Below are 19,104 nucleotides of genomic sequence, written 5' to 3' on the forward strand. Positions count from 1 at the left end.
TCCTGCTGCACTGCCACAGGTGCAGGCTCTTCAGCCTCTAGGCCTTGCCCCAGTTCAGCCGGCCCTGGAGGCGGGGACTCCTGTGCAGGCTGGGATTCCTCTGTTTCATCCTCCGAATTGGAATCCCAGGCCATCACACCATCCCCCCTCCCAGCCCCCCCCTCAACCGAGGGTCCGGACCCGGCTTGCCGGGGTACGTCGCATGGAACTCTCGGAGGCAGGCAGGTGCGTGGACGTTGGCCGCTGGTTCCCAGGAACGGTCCTCCGGTCTGTACCCCTTCCAGTCAATGAGATACTGTAGCTTTCCCCTGCGGTATCGGGAGTCCAGGATGCGTTCCACCTCGTACTCAGGCTCTCCCCGAACCAACACTGGCTGCGGTTGGGGACGGTTCGGGTGGAACTCGTCGGGTGGGGCCACAGGACTCAAAAGGGACCTGTGGAAGACCGGGTGAACATTCAGGGTTGCGGGTAACCGGAGACGGAATGCCACAGGAGAGACTTGGTTCACGATAGGGAACGGGCCGGTGAAGCGGGCGTCCAACTTCCGCGAAGGTCGAGAGGGGTGGAGATGGCGAGTGGAGAGCCAAACCAGGTCACCGACGCGAAGTTCCGGCCCCACCTGGCGGTGGCGGTCGGCCTGGGCTTTGTACGCTTCCTTGGCCTGGTGCAGTTGCTCCACCAAAAGCTGTTGCTGGGACTGGAGCTCTTGAAGCCACTCCATCACTGCCGGGACCGCGGATGCCGGCAGCACCTCTGGAAACAGCCGTGGATGATAACCATAGCTGGCCTGGAACGGGGTCTGCTGGGTGGACGCATTCACCGCGTTGTTATAGGCGAACTCCGCCAATGCCAGGTGGTCGACCCAGTCATCCTGCTGGTAGCTGCAGTAACGCCGGAGGTACTGCTCTAGCACCGCGTTCGCCCGTTCCGTCTGGCCATCGGTCTGTGGGTGGTAGGCTGACGAGAGGCAGACCTCTGTCCCGAGGGTCTGGTGTAATGCTCGCCAGAACCGGGATGTGAACTGAACGCCCCGGTCGGACACCACGCGCTCAGGTAGTCCATGCAGGCGGAAGACATGCTGAAGGTACAGCTGCGCAGTTTCCTTGGCTGTGGGTACAGATGGACAGGGAGCGCAGTGTACCATCTTGGTGAAATGGTCGGAGAAAACCAGAAGGCAGGTACAGCCACGAGACGAGGGTAATTCCACTATAAAGTCCAACGAAACCGTGTGCCAAGGGCGCGGTGGAACTGGCAATGGCTGAAGTAGGCCGGGGGGTCGCCCGGTAGGACCCTTGGCGCGACGGCAGACATCACAACCAGCAACGTAGCGAGCCACGTCAGCCTTCAGGCGGGGCCACCAAAACTCCCGACTGACCAAATGGGTGGTCCGATACCGTCCAAAGTGCCCCGCTGCTGGGGCATCATGGGCCATCCGGAGAACCTCCAGCCGTAGTGGCCCTGGCGGGACGTACAGACGACCGTGGTGCAGCAGCAGGCCCTGATGCAGGACCAGCCCCGGATATTGTGGACTGGACCCTTCAGCCAGCTCCCGGAGACGATCCTGGGCCCAAGCGTCGACCCGCTGCTGTTCCCGCACCCGAACCTGCAGTGGCTGCGCCTCCTGGGTGGCCAGGAATGCAGCCGGAGGTAGAATCGTGGTGGGTTCTGCTTGCTGTACCGTGTCTGCGTTGTCTTCAGGTTTCCGGGACAGAGCATCCGCCTTCTGATTCTGAGAGCTAGGGATGTAGCGGATCCGAAACTGGAACCGGGAAAAGAACAACGCCCACCGGATCTGTCTTTGGTTCAGCTTGCGGGTGGTCTGGAGGTACTCCAGGTTCCGGTGGTCGGTTCTCACCTCCACCGGATGTCGTGCCCCCTCAAGATGGTGGCGCCAGACCTCAAAGGCTACCTTGATGGCCAGTAGTTCCCGCTCCCACACAGTATAGTTACGCTCCGCTGGGAGGAGCTGGCGGGAATAGAAGGCGCAGGGTAAAAGTGGCGCTTCCGGTCCGTGCTGCTGAGACAAGACGGCACCGAGAGCCGTACTGGAGGCGTCAGTCTCTACCACAAAGGGTCGAGAAGGATCCGGATGTTGCAAGATTGGCGCTCTCTGGAAACAGGCCTTCAACCCTTGAAACGCCTCCTCCGCCTCCTTGTCCCAGGAAAACGGCGTCTTGGGGCGCAGTAGTCGGGTCAACGGGGTGGTGCGGTGAGCATAGTCCGCAATGAAGGTTCGGTAATAGTTGGCGAACCCCAGGAAACACTGTAGGTCCTTGCGGTTCCGAGGTGCCGCCCATTCTCGAACCGCTGCCACCTTCCCAGGATCCATCTGCACCCCACCTGGTGAGAGTCGGTGACCCAGGAAGTCCACTGACCGCTGATGAAACTCGCACTTGCTGAGCCTTGCATACAGACGATGCTCGCGCAAGCGCTGCAGCACGGTCCGGACATGGCCTTCGTGGCACGCCGGGTCACGGGAGTAAACCAGAATGTCATCCAAGTACACCACCACATACTTGTCTAGCAAGTCCTGGAACACGTGGTTGATGTACCGTTGGAACACAGCAGGCGCGTTGCACAAACCAAAGGGCATAACCAGGTATTCGAACTGTCCGTACCGGGTCCCAAATGCGGTCTTCCACTCATCCCCGGCGCGGATCCGAATCAAATTGTAGGCACCCCGGAGGTCTAGCTTGGTGAACATCTGCGCCCCTTGCACCCGCTCCAGTAACTCCGAAATAAGGGGCAAAGGGTACCGGTCCGGGATGGTGATTTTGTTCAGGGCCCGGTAATCATGGCAAAGGCGGAGCTCCCCACATTTCTTTTTAACAAAGAGCACTGGCGCAGCAGTGGGCGAGGTAGAAGGCCTAATGAACCCACGCTCCAGGTTCTTGCGCAAGAAGTCCTGTAAAGCCTCGCGCTCTGGCTCGGTTAACGAGTATAAGCGACTCACCGGTAGAGGCGCTCCGGGCTGGAGGTCTATGCCACAGTCAAAGGACCGATGCGGCGGCAGCTGGTCTGCCCCCCGTTCCTCAAACACGTCGTGATAGTCCCGGTATTCAGCGGGGAGCGTTGCAGCAACCTCCTCAGTGGGCGCAGCTGCTAGCATCTCAGTCTCAGCCGGAGAACTGGGGTCTGGGAAGTGTACAGTCCGTTTGACCCAGTCAATCCGCACATTGTGAGCCTCCAGCCAGTCCATCCCAAGCACCAGGGGGAACCGGGGCATGGAGGCAATATCCAGAGTTCGCATCTCACGGTGCTGCTGGAGGCACAGGACCAGGGGCTGGGTCTCCTGAGTGACGGCACCCGAACGCAGGGGCCGTCCGTCGATTGCCTCCACCTGCACCGGTTCTGGCTTGTTCCGCAGTGGCACCCGATGCTGGGCAGCAAAAGCAGCGTCCATATAAGAGCGGGTTGCGCCTGAATCCACCAGCGCATGGGTAAGAATCCATGGCCCTCCTGGAGGGTATAGATGTACCGGAACCATAAGGTGTTGTAATTCAATTGGTGCGGCCCCATTCTGTGCTGTTTGGGACCCCCGGTAGCCAGGGCCATCAGCTACTGGGGTTTGGTGGTTTCCCTGCGGCTGGCGTTTCTCAGGACAGGACCTTGCATAGTGTCCGCTTCCGCCACAATAGAGACAAAGATTCCCCTCCCGACGCCGTGACTTCTCTGCGGGGGAGAGGCGTGGCCGCACTGCCCCAAGCTGCATAGGTTCCTCCAATGACTTAGCTGGGCCCGTGGGGCTGCTGGTCGACACTGGGGCCAAGAACTGGAGGTGCCGGCGGTCCCGAGCCTGACGCCGGTCCTCTAGCCGATCGTCAATCTGTAGACTCCATTGGATAAGGGTGTCTAGCGTGGTGGGGCGTTCCATCGTGGCCAGCTGGTCCAGTATCTCATCTGAAAGCCCCTCGAGATACTGGTCCCGGAGAGCCGAGTCGTTCCAGGTCAAGTCCTGTGCCAGCAGCCGGAATTCTGTGGTGTATGCGGCCACCGTGGACTTGCCCTGTCTCAACCGCCGAATCGCCCGGTTGGCTTGACTCCCTTTCTGGGGGTTGCCGAACGCAGCCTCCAAACGATTGCAAAACCCCGTATAGTCTGCCAGCAAGGGGGAGTCTTGCCTGAGTAGCGGCAACGCCCACTTGGCCGCCTGGTCCTTTAACAAACTAATCAAAAAGTGCACCTTGGTGCGGTCGTCAGGAAAGTTCCGGGCTCGTCCCTGAATATATAGCTTGGCCTGGGCCAGGAACATAGGAAAGCTGGCCGGGGCTCCATCAAATTTCTCAGGCAAAGCCACTGGGTACTTGCCAGGAGTCGGGGCGTCGGCCCCAGGAGCCGGTAGGGCTTCTAAGCGTTGCTGAAGTGCCACGACCGCGTCATTGAGCTGCTGCACGGTGTGAGTTAAGGCCTGGTTCTCCTGGGCCAAAGTCACCAGTGCAGCCGCCTGGTCCTCCATGGCCTCTGGCTCCTCCCGAACGCACCCCTACGAAGGGGGAGTGCGGGTGTGGCGGGAGCAAACTGTGCTGGTCCCGGGGGTAAGGTACCGTGAGTGTAGCAGAGTCCACACGAAGCGGGGCGAGGTCCGATGCAGAGAGACGGGCGGGGAACAGGAACGCTGGAACAGAAGGCTGAGCAGGTAGCAGGAACACCGGATGGTCGGGAACAGGAGGCCGAGCAGGGAACAGGAGTACTGGATAGTCAGGAACAGGAAGCCGAGCAGGGAACAGGAGTACCGGTTAGTCAGGAACAGGAGGCCGAGCAAGGATCAGGATCACAGGAAGGTCCGAAGCCAACAACGACGTTGCTCCCGCAACCTGGGGCCGGGATGAGTGGGCTTTTATCCTCTTCTAAGGTCAGGGGTGGTCCCGACCCCCAGGAGCCCCGCCTACTCTGGCCTTAAGGCGAGCACTCCTCCTGGGGGCAACTAGTTCCCTTCGCCTCTCTGCCCTAAGCCTCTGCAGATCAGGAGAGGCCGAAGGGTTACTGGGCCCTGGAGGAGGCTCACCTGTGGCCACTGAGTCATCAGGCCCCTCTGGGGCCAGGAGGACTTCACCTGGGGCCAGCTCCTGCTGCACTGCCACAGGTGCAGGCTCTTCAGCCTCTAGGCCTTGCCCCAGTTCAGCCGGCCCTGGAGGCGGGGACTCCTGTGCAGGCTGGGATTCCTCTGTTTCATCCTCCGAATCGGAATCCCAGGCCATCACACCTATAGAGCGAAAAATACGGTACATTGCAGATCAAAAGGTAATTGAAAACAAGCCCCCAAAGTATCATTCTTTAGGGTTGCAGCGTATAGACGTCTAATCCATCAAAATATTGGCCGAAGCTACCTCACTTCTCCAGATGTGTTAAGAGGGGGTTGCCTGTGCAACTTTGGGTTGGCATTTTTGGGAATTTTCATCATGACATTTTGGACAGCACTGAGCTGTGTTGTATCCCGAATCTAGCAAGTGAGGTTAGTTAATCTTCTGGCCAATCTTCTAATGAAAAAAGTGGCAACATCTTTATGTGTTTGGCCATATCTGTTACCACTTGGGCCCATTTGCTGTGTGTGTTCTTCTCATGCGCATGTATTTGAAGACAGCCAGGACTGCTTCAACTGCAGTGAAATTACCATATTTTTCCATGTATAAGACTAGGTCCCCCCCCCCCTAATAAATTATGTCAAAAATTAGGGGGCATCTTATACACAGATAGTGCTGAGGCCATCTTCTTAAATCCGAGTCCCCCAAAATAGTCTTATACATGGGGGTGTTTTATAGACGGGAAAATTTGGTACTCTGCGACCTCTGCTACAGTGCCTTATGAACAAGGGTGTGGCTGTAACACCCTGGACCTCTTTGTTGCTGAAGACCAGGGTGACGTACTGTAGACAGCAACCTTGGACTTGTGCTTATCTATTTAGAAAGTCCTAACCTTGAGCAAAATAAACGAATGAATGAATTTTATTATTTCAGTCACAGACCAGTTCCAGCCCACATACAATATTAAGGAAGTCATAAAACACGAAAGGGACACATTTGAATTTACAATTAGGTAGAACAGGAACAATACAGATATAGCAACAGTTAAAAAATATATAAACTTAGTCACTAACATATAACCTAAAATTATCATTTAAAACCTTAATCATTATGATAGCACAGCTTGTTTTTTTATGGCAATCGCATAGAATTTGGCTGCCCTTAACGTGATCTCAGGATCCTTGTCCTCTACCAGGGATTTTAGACATTGAAGTTTGGATTCATTTGGAGATTTTTGTATAGCAGGGGTAATAAATACCGAGCGTCTATCCCCGTAGAAACGGCAGCCTAACAAGGCATGAGAGACAGTTTCTACCTCCATCAAGCCGCAGGGGCAGACTCGTTCCGCGTACGGTTTACCCTCAAATCTGCCCTGCAATAAGGCAGATGGCAGCATGTTGAATCTAGCGAGGGTAAATTACCGTCTGAGCAAAATAAACATTCAAAACAAACAAACCAGAGGGGTGGGAAAGGCCTTTGGAAAGAAAGACCTTTTTTTGGAAGTTTGGTATTTTTGTTTGTCTCTTTTGTGGAGCTCCTCTGTTTGATCCCACCTGGAGTGACTTATGAAGATGCTGCTACTCTGCCCATCTCCTATGACACACCCATTCTGGCCCTTGAACGGAGAGCAAAGATGCAGTCAGGGTAAGGGGAGGAGGCACACAGATCAGCGCGATTAAACCTTATTATGACTGGCCAACAAAATTCAGTTTCCTGTTGCAGTTGCTGGCTGCCTTGAGACATTCTTTGGTGTATAGTGAGGGGAATAACCAGATCAGCGCAGCATTTTGAGTAAAGTTCAGGGTTGTTGCTCTATATTTCGGATCTTTTGCCGATATAGCTGTTACAGCAAATGATGTAAATACTGAAGATCAGCGTGAAGAAATGTTTTGTTTTTGTTGGTGGCTATAATATAAAATGGCTGCTTTTCCAGGCAGGGAGTCGGTGCTTTGTTACTATGGGAACAATAAAGTTAGCAAAATGCTGGCTAAATAATAAATCAACCAGGGAGATAGACTGTTGTATAAAAGTGGGGCAGGCAAGCAGGAGAAAGAGGCAGCAAGAAATGAGAAGGAAGAATCCAGTAGCTGTGTCTAAGTTGGAATCTACACACATATAAAAAAAAATGCTGCAAAAATGCTTTTTAAAAAAAACCTTCTGAAAAAATACATTGGATTTTGCAAAGCTCACTGTCACCATCTGGTGTCACATTTTTCTATCGCACTTTACAAAACATTTAAAATGTTTTATTTGCAGCTGTGAATCTGAGTCCTAAGTCAGGCTTTGACTGGTGAAAATTCTTAAGACTCCCCAGAAACAGGCAGAGGGCATGGTTCCTTTCTGCATCTATTGTTTATCTGTTTAGCCTACGTCTCTTCAGCAGCTAGCTGTCCCTATGGAGTGCAGTGGGGAGAGAAAAGGACTAAGATCAGCAGAGATCAAACAGCCAACTGTTGGAGAAAGGCAGCCAGCCGGCACTTTCTCCACCCCTTCCAGCTTCCTCTCCTGCCTCTTGAGAAGCCTTCACAATTCTCAACCATCTCAGAACTTGGTTTACACGTGACTGCTTTTCACTTGATGAGCATAATATATAGCTGGAGGATTCTTTAAGTCAGGCTACGGGGGATACATGCCTGATACACTCTAATTTACTTATCTTTTTATGTCGCTGTGTTTTGGATAAGGAAGGTCTGTGTGGCCTCTCCAGTCTCGTGCTGCCTTGTGGTGGGTTCTGACTGTTACAGGGAGACTGTTTTGGTGACAGCAGCTGCTGGTGCCACTGGACTTGCCACTGTGTATGTTGCAACCAACGTTCTTAAGGCAAAGGTAGGCCCCCGTCCATGTTCATCAGGAGGGGGTGAACTACAGCTGGCCTTTAGACTCAGATGGCATTATGGATGGTTCTACAATCCCCCGGGCTGCAGGGGAAAGGAGGAGTCTCCTCCCCTTTCTTGGATTCATGCAATTATGCCTAGTTTTCTTTTATTTTCCTTCCGAGTGGCTGCTGTTGCGCTCTTTAAACTCTTCTTCTTCTTCTTCTTCTTCTTCTTCTTCCTCTTCTTCTTCTTCTTCTTCTTCTTCTTCGGCGATCACTCAAAGCCGAGTAAGATTGTCTTCCATAAACACGGTTTTAATGAGTCCATAAGTGACTACGGAGGCCAATTCTGGATCCACACGTCCTTCCACAGTGGGGGACATTGGTTTCCAGGTGGGAGATGATCACGGTGAAGGTTTGCCAAGCATGCCTTCCTCTTAGCACGTTTCTCCCTTGCATCCTGAGTTCGAGTGTCTTCAAAGCCCATGACACCTTTGGTAAAGGCTGTTCTCCAATTGGGGCACTTGCAGGCCGGTGTTTCCCAATTGTCAGTGTTTATACTAGATTTTTAAAGATTTGCCTTGAGACAGTCTTTAAACCTCTTTTCTTGACCACCAACGTTATACTTTCCATTTTTAAGTTCGGAATAGAGTAGTTGGAAGACGATTATCAGGCATCCGCACAACATGACCAGTCCAACGAAGTTGATGTTGAAGAATCATTGCTTCAACACTCATTCAAGAGTAATGGCAAAAGGTTTCCCTGCCACAGCAGCTGGAAGGCAATCTTTGTGTGTGTCTGTATCTTCTGTGATTGCAGGTGATAGCAGCAGCAGGTAGTGACAGCCAATGCGATCTGGCTCTCCAGAAAGGGGCTGTCCAAAGTGTGAATTACAGCAGCGCCAGCCTGAGAGAAGAAGTGATGAAGCTGACTGAGAACAATGGGGCCGGATATGGTCATTGACACTGTTGGCGGGGACATCTTCAAGGAGGCATTTCACAGGTGACCTGGGGCCTGCATCTACCTCACACGCCATAGGATGACCTACAAAGGCCCTTTCATCTTGGAGGGTTTACCTGGGTGTGAGCTCTAAACCATCTCCAAAGATCCCCCCCCCCAAATTGGCCAATTATATTTTGGGATACCTGTGTGGAGGGCACCAGGTTGGAGAAGTGCTATTTGAGGGGGTTTGTTTCTGACCTTGTATAATTCTGGCTTCTTCGTGGCCAATATCTGAAGAAGTCCAAGTGCTGTGCCACCTGGTTAGTATGTATTTCATATATTTATTAATTTATATACTGCTCTTAATGATAAAAGATGACATAGCCAAATGCATGACAGGGCAAAATAAAACCACAAAACCACCTTAAACAGACAGAAACAAGGCAATGCCATTTCAGTGACAGATGTCCCAGGAACAATGTGGTAGCCTGTGGCTTCCCTAGCCTGTTTAAATCTGGGTGGCCCTTTAGCATAAAGCCAAAAGGAACTTGTTATGTACTGAAGTTCTCATCCTGGGCCAGCAGGGGGATACTGTAGATAGTTATGCAAATGAAGGATCGAAAGTGACGTTCAGTGATTGGATAGTTTTAGAAAGTTGCTACAGTAACGTTGTACTGGAGCTCTATATAAGCAGGCTGACTGAGCCCTTCAGCTCAGTTCTGTTCTGGCCTCTGAATAAACAAGAGCTGTTTGAAGAATCGCTGTGTCGTCTGATATGTTCACCCACAACTTAACTGAACTGGCAACGATTAAGGATTGTACTTGGCTGCCCTAAAAAGCTGTTTAGCAGCCTCAAAGGGGCCTGATGTTCTAGCGCTTTGAGCGCATGTTTGTAAATGTGACCTGTTGTGCACAATGCTTGAGCGTTGCTGCAGAGATATGTGTACACTGGCATCTTTGCAAAACTTCTCGGGCCTTTGTGTTTGAATTCTTTTCAGGTAAATGAAGCCTTTGCACATGTGACGCAGCGTAAGTCTACAGGAAAGGTGGTCATCCCCGTTAGTTAAGCCTGTCTTTTTTTGGAGGAAACCACTCTTGGCTCCATCCTGCTGAAGAGGAAGGAGACTGCCACCATGAAACTCAAATGATTCACTTAAGCCACTAAGGCAGTTTTGGATTATGGGAGCAGATAGGATAATGTGCAGGCCCACCCGCTGAATGCATGGTACCCATATAGCGTCTACCTGTCAGAACCCAACAGTGTTGTATTTATACACTTGTCTGCTCTTCACCCAGCTTTCTTGCCATCTTCAAAAAAATATTGGAGCAGCAGCAGCAGTGCTGGCATGCGCACAAGCCCCAGACTACACTCCTAGAGTATTCAAGCCTAGAGAACGAGACATTTCTGTCCCTCTAAGTTGCCTGCAAGGGAGACTGCCTGCTTAGGAAGCACTCTGAGTTCTTTGGAGGAAGAACAGTACAGAAGGGAGCAGAGTAGAGCTGTCTCTAGTGGCATGCTCAGCACCTATTTTTGCTGCTGCTAGGCCAGGCATAGGCAAACCCGGCCCTCCCAGATGTTTGGGGACTACAACTCCCATCATCCCTAGCTAACAGGACCAGTGGTCAGGGATGATGGGAGTTGTAGTCCCCAAACATCTGGGAGGGCCGGGTTTGCCTATGCCTGTGCTAGACTAAGAAGAAAAGAGGGGTAGAAGACAAAGGCTCAACCATCTGCCAAAGTGACTTGCCAGCAAAACCCTTTACCTCCGCTGCTGCTGCTGCCGCCTCTGCTGCCCTGTTTTGTATGCATCTCAAGGCTGGCAAATGAGAAGCCAGGTGTACTGCAGGATGGCGAAGGCACCAGGTCTACTGGTGTTGTAAACTTCAGTAATCCTCATTTCCTCCTCCACTCCTGCTCTGCCAAGCTAATTCTCACCTGTGAGTGAGTCGCCTGCTTCAGGAGACAACAGGAGAGTGTGCCTTGGGGGACGGTGGTGTGACGTTAACATATGAGAGTGCTGGAGGTGAAATAGTTAAACAAGTTACCCAATCAGAACCCAGGGGGTGGAGTCAGAGGGACTATTAAATCAGCTCTGGGAGGAGTGAAGGGTGGAGTTTGTTGGGAGTTGGTTGGAGTGGTACAGAGTCTATGGGTAGGTTGAGTTAGTGTAGCGAAATAAGCTGCGTCAGGAACAGTTAGGAGCTAGGAAGACAAGTAAATATCTGAGAGGTGGTTTAGCAAGTGAGAGCAGGTAGCGGAAGTTATAGGTCTGGATAGGCACCACATGATTGTAATGGACCAATACTGTTTTTGAAACCACACGCTTGTTAAACTGCAATAAATAAACAGAAGTTTATGTTCCAATTTAACCCTGACTGGACTCAGTATTGTACCAGCTAGGGCCTGGGTGGTGGCAGCGAGAAATAAAGTGGTGGCACAGGGATCAATAGACGGTGAAATGTCCAGGGACCCTGTGTGATTGCCACAGCGGGAAGTCAAATCATTGGAGTTACAGCACCTGCTGCAACTATGTCAATGGAAGGCAGGTCCCACGGAGTGAGAGCCGAACAAGGCATTGCCCGAAGTTCTTTATTACTGCCTTCCACATGGTTTTGTGGTTTTTAAGCCAGAAGACACATTGGCCAGCTCAAGCATCACCCACTCAAGGCAAGTTCCGGCACCTGTTGTTCTTGAAAAATAGCACTGTGTCCAATTATAAAAACTGTACAATAATAACAACATATAAAACTATTCCACACAAAACAGAATCAGTAGCCTGGTTTCTATATACAATGGTACCTCGGGTTACATACGCTTCAGGTTACATACGCTTCAGGTTACAGACTCCGCTAACCCAGAAATAGTACCTCGGGTTAAGAACTTTGCTTCAGGATAAGAACAGAAATCGCGCGGCGGCAGCGGGAGGCTCCATTAGCTAAAGTGGTGCTTCAGGTTAAGAACAGTTTCAAGTTAAGTACGGACCTCCGGAACAAATTAAGTACTTAACCCGAGGTACCACTGTACACACACAAACACACTCCTCCACCAGAGTTCAGGGAGACAAAGTGAAAACACTCCCAAGGTGGCTGCAAAGCCAAGCCAGGTGGCTGGGAAGGGGCCTTGGCCTGTGGAGAGTCGTGAGAGCCAGATGGAGAGGCTTGGGGGGCCACCTTTGGGTTCCCCACCCCTGCCTTACAGCAATATGACCTAGCATGGGTGCGAATGCAAGTGCTTCAGCGTACACATCACATCAGTCCAGCACATGGCAATCTGGAACCTGTCCCTGGTCATCTGGTCACAAGGATGTTTTCTCTTATGCATGAGCAACATGCCCTGTGAGATTAAGCAAAAACCTGTAGTAACTTTATATCACCTGAAAACGTTTTGCTGGGTTTCCTCCACATCGCCCCCTGCTCTGCCAAGCCCTCCTCTGGTTCCTAAGCCATCTTCAGAAGCTATTCTCAGCCATCCTGAGATCTAGGCATGTGCTTAGTTTGACGATGCCAATTTCTGTATGTTTTTATACGTATGTGTGTTAGATGTGCTGCAATGGTGTTACACAGAGAAAGACCCCCCCCCAAAAAAAAAATTCCATAAGCTACCAAGAATCTAGAGTTTTGGTCTTTAAACAACCACCACCAAGCTGCACATAAACTGCGTGTGGAGTGTTTTATTCTCATTTTAAACCAATCTTAAAATTCAAAGCAATCCAATAAATAATGCATGCTCATGAATTATGGCTATTCCAGTGCCATTGTCTCTTGGCTATACTATATAGCCCAGAGGAACATTTTTAATTACAGAGCCATGGCAGAGTGGATAGGAAATGTTTTGTTTAATGCTCCGTCAATTAACAGAAGTGTGCTTTTCCACTAACGATTCAGATGAAAAGTCGTGCACAGAGCACTCGAACTCGCTGGAGCTCCTCCACTTCGCATGCGGCAGAATGAGGTGGTGGAATATAGGGGTTACAGACCTGACTTTAGGTGGAACGACTGCTCCATCATGTAATAAAACAACTACCTGCAAGTAAAAAGCTAGCTCGTCAGGGGGAAAGGGTCTCTCCAGCCTCCTCCTTGCTATGTTAGTTTTAAATTTGGCTGGGAGTGTTTTCATTCATCACAAAAGTGTCCATTTACCTGCAGGCTGATGCAGCACATTCCTGTCTTCCACATCAGGATTACATGCTTAAAGGGCATGCAGATGTTTCTGCTCTGAGACACTTCCCGCTGCAGCATTTTGTTGCATGGTCCCACATGCTAATGCCTTATGTGTGCAGCCAAAATGGCATTTTCCATGCAGAGGATGCTATCAACAGGCTTGGTGTTGCAGAACTACAAAAACGTTGCAAACGAACAGCCCAAGGAAGACTGATAACACACATTGCGCCTGGAAAGGGAGGTGCGGAGAGGGAGAAGAGAGCGGCTCAAAACCTGCAACGTTTTGTTACAGGTTCCACTTGTTCTCATGTATTTGCACACAAGAGTGCAACATCCATAGCTCCTACAGTTATTGATCTTCGGATCAAAGGCGGCATGCAAATTTAATCAATAACAATAACACGGCAAACAATGCTCCATGGGGATAAAACCTCTCTTTTTTAAAAAAAATGCATCTGGTGCAGTTGTCTCAAGACATAGCTGACATATGTACAGCTGCTTTGATGCTTGGAGCGATTAGGGGCATTAAAACGCTTTGCAGGCGCCCAAGGAATTCATTCCTTTGTCCAGTAGCGAAGTGACCTTCTCTATATGGCGGTGCCTATGCGGCCGCCTATCTTTTCCCTTATTTGTAGTGCGCGTAACTAACGTTCCGGCGGCAAGCAAGGATCCCAGCTGGAAGGTTCCGACTAGCTGACGTGGCGGGGAATGCCTGTGGGCGTGGCTATTCTAATAAGGCAGACAGAAGCACAGCTTGTTGTCATGATGGGATGCAGAGGCATAAGCAAAGACTTTGTTTTAGTGATAGGTGGTGTAAGTAAAACCTTTTTTTAAAAAAAAGCATTAGCAATAAATAAAGGAAGTCATTTCAAAGAATAAGGCAAGCAAGGGAGGGCGGGGGGGGGCGCAATTTCAAAATTTGTAAAAAGCAGAATGCATGAAATGCAACTTGTTAACGTAGTATTTAGGAAACTTGATCACTCTCTGGAGGTGGGCGGGTGGCCTTTGATTCTAATAATCCTCCTTTTGTACGTTAAAGTCACTTGCAGGCTGGTTTGTGTTTTGTTTCAGCTGCATCCCCAGGAATTAACCCTCGCAGGAATTGTGTAAAACTTTGCTCTAAAATGCTTAAATCAAGTTGGCATGTTGACTGGTAGATTTTTAAGCACAGAAACGTCCAGCTGGGGGCAGGGTGTGTGTGTGTGTGTGTGTGTGTGTGTGTGTGTGTAAGCACCAGTTGTTTAAATAATTACATTAGTGAAGATGGGGGGGGGGGGGGCGGCAGGAAGGATGGAAACTTTTTATGTGAACCGCCCTAAGACCTCTGGATATACAGTGGTACCTCGGGTTACATACGCTTCAGGTTATACAGACTCCGCTAACCCAGAAATATTACCTCGGGTTAAGTACTTTGCTTCAGGATGAGAACAGAAATCGTGCTCCGGCAGCACGGCGGCAGCAGGAGGCCCCATTTGCTAAAGTGGTGCTTCAGGTTAAGAACAGTTTCAGGTTAAGAATGGACCTCCAGAACGAATTCAGTACTTAACCTGAGGTACCACTGTAGTGTGGTATATAAATTCAATTAATAATACAAAAAAACAAACAAACTGCAAAATACAATGTGGACTACTGTCGAAAAGATGTCAAGGGATGACACGCCAAGTCTGGTAGGGCTTACTTCCTCTGAATGGGCCAAGCGTGGTTCAGAGTCTTGCAGCATACAATGCTTTTTCACCAGTGTCTGCTGCACATTGCTTTGGAACAGTTTCCTTCTTGGAGCAACTCACTTTTCAGTACCAACAAAGAAGAAGTTGTTTTGGGCCCTTGTGCCTGCAGGAGGATGTTTGAAGATGTGAGGCAAAAGACTGGTGGAAAGAAAGAAAGAAAGAAAGAAAGAAAGAAAGAAAGAAAGAAAGAAAGATAGATGCTGGCTAAAAATTGGAAAATGCAAGAACTACCTACGGTGGAAGAATGGCAGATGAAGATGATGGAGTTTTCGGAGCTAGCTGACCTAACCGGAAGAGTCCGCGACCAGAAGGAGGAGGAGTATCAGGAAGAATGGACAAAATTTAATGATTATTTAGTTAAATATGTTAAGTTAATTGGAAACAGCTTGCAGATACTTGATTGGCTTAGGATTTTATATAAGCTAAGTGATGAATTAATATGTTCAATCTCAAAATGAAAAGATTTAAGGATGTTAATGTCCAAGTTAAATTTATAAGAACTATGATTTGGAAAACCGTTAAAAGGATATGCATTGAAATTCAACCAAGGGGAAGCGAGGAAGTCACTTGGCAATGTTAATAAGTGTAATATTAATAAGGTTATGATTTATGTTTGTTTATTTGTTTATAATTTTGTGAAAACCAATAAATTTTTTTGAAAAAAAGAAAAGAAATGCTGAACATTAATGCCATCCCTATACTGGGTTTTCAAATTCTCCTGCTCCCTGGTGTTTCTACATACGGAAAACTCTTTTGCCTTTTATGCTTGTTTGTTAGGGATCCCCTCTGCCGTTTACAAACAGCCACAGGTATCTTTGTCTCTGAGCAAGCAGGCCATGCGCCCTTTGCCCGGCTTAATCAGTGCTATGGAACTGGCTGGGACTTTGGCACAGGAAGAAGCAGGGAGCGTTGACCCAGCGCCGGCTCAGAGTTAGTGAGCCATCAAGTGATGTGGCAGGCGGACTTTGACAGCTGCCTTTGGGGACGAGAAGGACTGAGGCCGGCATTTAGAGCTGTAGCTGGTGGTCTCACTTTTAAACAGGTGTGGTGTGTCTGTGTGTTTGTGTGTGTAAACAAGCTCACGTGTTGGTGGGAATATTGTTGCTCACCCCAGGATTTATCCTGGAGCACCCCATTGAAGCTTGGTTTGCTCTGCCTAGGGTGTGGGTGTGAAACAAAAGCAAAAACAAATTGAGTCAGTACCATTTGTGCAGGGTCAGATGTTAGGACTTGCCGCAGATGGGTTGACAATGATTAGTAGTGCAAAATATAGAGGGCATGGGTTACTTTAAAAAATGGTCCAGCAGGGGAAGAAATACCTTTTGTTCTTACAGAACATGGCATTTAAGATTTCTTCGCAGGTGTGTTTTGAATACAGGGATGTACTAGTTGAGAGAGCAACTAAGTGTTCAGTTCCGTTCTCACTTCAGGTGTGAATTTATTAGTTGGTCGTATGCCAGCCACAGTTTTATAGGACTGCTGTAAGATGCTGAAATAGTGTATGTGAAGTTTTCTGAGGAATTAAAAAAAGGTGCTTTGTAATTCTTGTTGTTAAATGTTGAGATCAGTCATGTTGAATGCTGTCCATTCAGTGTTCCTAGCTTGTCAGAACTCTGTGCCTAAAATGCCAACCTCTGAACAAACTCAGTGTTCAAAATAAAGCAAAGTAAAATACGTGTTTACACAGACCCATCTTTTGCACCAACTCATGCAATTTTAGTGCATTTATTTAGACACCGGGTATTGAACCTGTGACCTGCCCTGCCACTGAGCTTGTCAATGGGCTTCCTTGCTTTTTACACGGGAGCCCTTTGCAGGCTACTGCCCATGTGCTCTAATGTGTGTCTGCAGAGGACCATGAGGCATGGAAACCTTGGGATATTTTAAAGACGGGCTGTTTTTGTTGCGTCACCTCTCTTAAAATTATGCTTATCTTTGCAGGAAGCCGAAGCAGGTTTGGTAAGGAAATCTGAACGAAAGCAGGCCCTGCAGAGAGTCCAAGATGGACCCTTGGATCCCACCGCAGCAGCCCCAGCCACAAGGGAGACATGTTCCCCACATGGAAGGCTACGAGAGGGGTCCATGGAGGGCGGTTTCCCATGGCATTCCACCGCCTCAATCCAGGCACAGCAGTGAGTGGCTGTACCACCATGAACCCTGGGCTAGGCCTCAGCCTTGGCCAGATGCTCAAGTAGAATACCACCATGCTGCCCATCACCCAAGACTCCAGGACTATAGGAGGCCAAACTCCAGAGCAGAGTATTATGAAACTGGCTATCCCAACCGGTCATATTCAAGGTAAGACCTCTAAAGCCCTAAACGGCCTCGGCCCAGTATACCTGAAGGAGTGTCTCCACCCCCATTGTTCTGCCCGGACACTGAGGTCCAGCTCTGAGGGTCTTCTGGCGGTTCCCTCATTGCGAGAAGCAAAGCTATAGGGAACCAGGCAGAGGGCCTTCTTGGTGGTGGCTCCCGCCCTGTGGAACGCCCTCCCACCAGATGTCAAAGAGAACAACAACTACCTGACTTTTAGAAGATATCTGAAGGCAGCCCTGTTCAGGGAAGTTTTTAATGTGTGATATTTTAATGTATTTTTAATCTTTGTTGGAGGCCGCCCAGAGTGGCTGGGGAAACCTGGCTAGATGGGCGGGATACAAATAATAAATAATAATAATAATAATAATAATAATAATAATAATTATGACTTGAGAAAGACAACACTCAGAAGGATTGGGGGACTTTGCAGAGAGATCAGCAGAGCTTCTTCTTCCATATAGTCTCCTAGCCCTTCTCTGTTTCGTACAGAGGGCCTCAAACATTCATTTATCACTTCAGTTCCAATGTTTGTTTGTTTTTTTATATTAATGCAGCTGTGTGGAACTCCAAATCAGAGCATTTAATCCAAGTAGTTCCAAAGGAGGAAGAGAGGGATAACTATCTCCTCATTTACAGGATCCCTCTAGTAGCTTTCTCTCTCTCTCTGTGTGTGGGAAATCTACTGGATCTGCAGATCTTTTCTGCTGGGGTGAAAGAAGGAGATTGTGTGTGGGATTTTTTAGTTGGAAAATGCCAACTAAAGAATTACGCAGCCCCTTTCCTGCTGCACTACCCTAAACTAATTTGGAGCTCCCTGTGACCTCAGTAAATAATTTTAAAAATCACTGAAAAAACAATGGCCTGATTCAGACATTGGATAACTATAGGCATTTCCAGCATGGATGATGTAGGGGTTCACACTTGGGTCCCATCCAGCATCATTGGGTACACGTTTGGTACGCTTTAGACCTTTGAGTAATTAGCACAAAGGTTGCAGAGCATTTCTTCGCATCTTTTGTTGAATGTGCTTAGTAATCTCCCTGTGACCAGGATCTCTTCTCTTAGGAAGGTTTCCAGTTGCATGTTCAACCAGATGCATCAGATATTCAAGCTAATTTGACAGAGGTCTAAAGAGGAGCCTGTGCGTCTGAGGATGCTGAGGGGTGGGGGTGAGGGGGGCACTGTTCACGTTTAAGACCTCACGTGCTCAGGCCTTATGTTTTCCCGCTGTATGAACAAGCTGTGATGAGTTTTGGCTGTTCTCTCCTCCCCTAATGCATCTGCAGAGAAGTTGGAAGCTTTCACTTCCAGGTTTACACAAACCACAGTTCTCAGCGATGCCCGAATTAGGAAACTGTTGTTTGCTTAGCCAACAACTACCAGACTTTTAGCAGATATCCGCAGGGACCCCTGTTTAGGGAAGCTTTTAATGTTTAACAGACTATTGTATTTTAATATTTTGTTGGAAGCCGCCCAGAGTGGCTGGGGAAACCCAGCCAGATGGGTGGGGTATAAATAAATTATTATTATTATTATTATTATTATTATTATTATTATTATTATTAGCCCTACAGGAGTTGCTGAACTACAGCTCCCATCATCCCTAATCACTGGCCATGCTGGTAGAAGTTGGAGTCCAACAAGATCTAGAGAGCACCATGTTGGCTAACCCTGATTTAAACTATTGTTCCAGAAAACAAACAGGTCCTGAAATCACCGTTTGCTCCCAACTAGTTCTCACTAAACATAGTCTGAAACAAACCACAGTTCCCTTAATTTGGATGCTATGGGGAACCGTGGTTAGTTCAGAACTGAAATTGAAAGCTTGTGAAAGAAGAGGAGTATACAAACATTATGCTTGCTGCAGCTTGTTTACATAGCAGAAACCATGATTTCCTGCTTTTTATCTGATTTGGGCCTATGTTATCTCCTATATCACATGTACTGTTGTGGTCACACTGCTTCTTTATCCTGTAAGTTGCTCCTGCTCTCGTTCCTGATCTCATTTGCCTTGTCTCCTCTCACAATTCACCCTGGTGAATTATAGGCAGGCTAGCTATTCATTGCATCGGTGAAGTAAAGTAAGTAGAACATCAAGGGATTTATTTGTGGTCTGTATTCA

General features: G+C 48.9%; 2 protein-coding genes across 2 annotated transcripts in view; both read left to right on the top strand.

The window, feature by feature from the left end:
* LOC308587770 (quinone oxidoreductase-like protein 2) overlaps positions 1 to 9,947 on the top strand; it is a gene marked incomplete at its 5' end in the record, with an annotated part of 28,144 nt that extends 18,197 nt beyond the window's left edge. The window contains 6 exon segments of the mRNA XM_081195533.1: positions 5,796 to 5,860; positions 6,556 to 6,665; positions 7,766 to 7,847; positions 8,656 to 8,784; positions 8,786 to 8,838; positions 9,716 to 9,947. Coding sequence (XP_081051659.1) covers positions 5,796 to 5,860; positions 6,556 to 6,665; positions 7,766 to 7,847; positions 8,656 to 8,784; positions 8,786 to 8,838; positions 9,716 to 9,845 — 569 coding nt within the window. The 3' untranslated portion in view covers positions 9,846 to 9,947.
* Positions 9,948 to 15,450: 5,503 nt separating this feature from the next.
* Positions 15,451 to 19,104, top strand: part of SEC16B (SEC16 homolog B, endoplasmic reticulum export factor) — a 65,616-nt gene continuing 61,962 nt past the window's right edge. The window contains exons 1-2 of the mRNA XM_081194564.1: positions 15,451 to 15,708; positions 16,608 to 16,964. Of these exons, the coding sequence (XP_081050690.1) occupies positions 16,669 to 16,964 (296 nt within the window). The 5' untranslated portion in view covers positions 15,451 to 15,708; positions 16,608 to 16,668. The remainder of the gene's footprint in view (positions 15,709 to 16,607; positions 16,965 to 19,104) is intronic.

Source organism: Podarcis bocagei, assembly GCF_964188305.1.
Source record: "Podarcis bocagei genome assembly, chromosome: 5".
In the NCBI taxonomy this organism is placed as follows: Eukaryota; Metazoa; Chordata; class Lepidosauria; order Squamata; family Lacertidae; genus Podarcis; species Podarcis bocagei.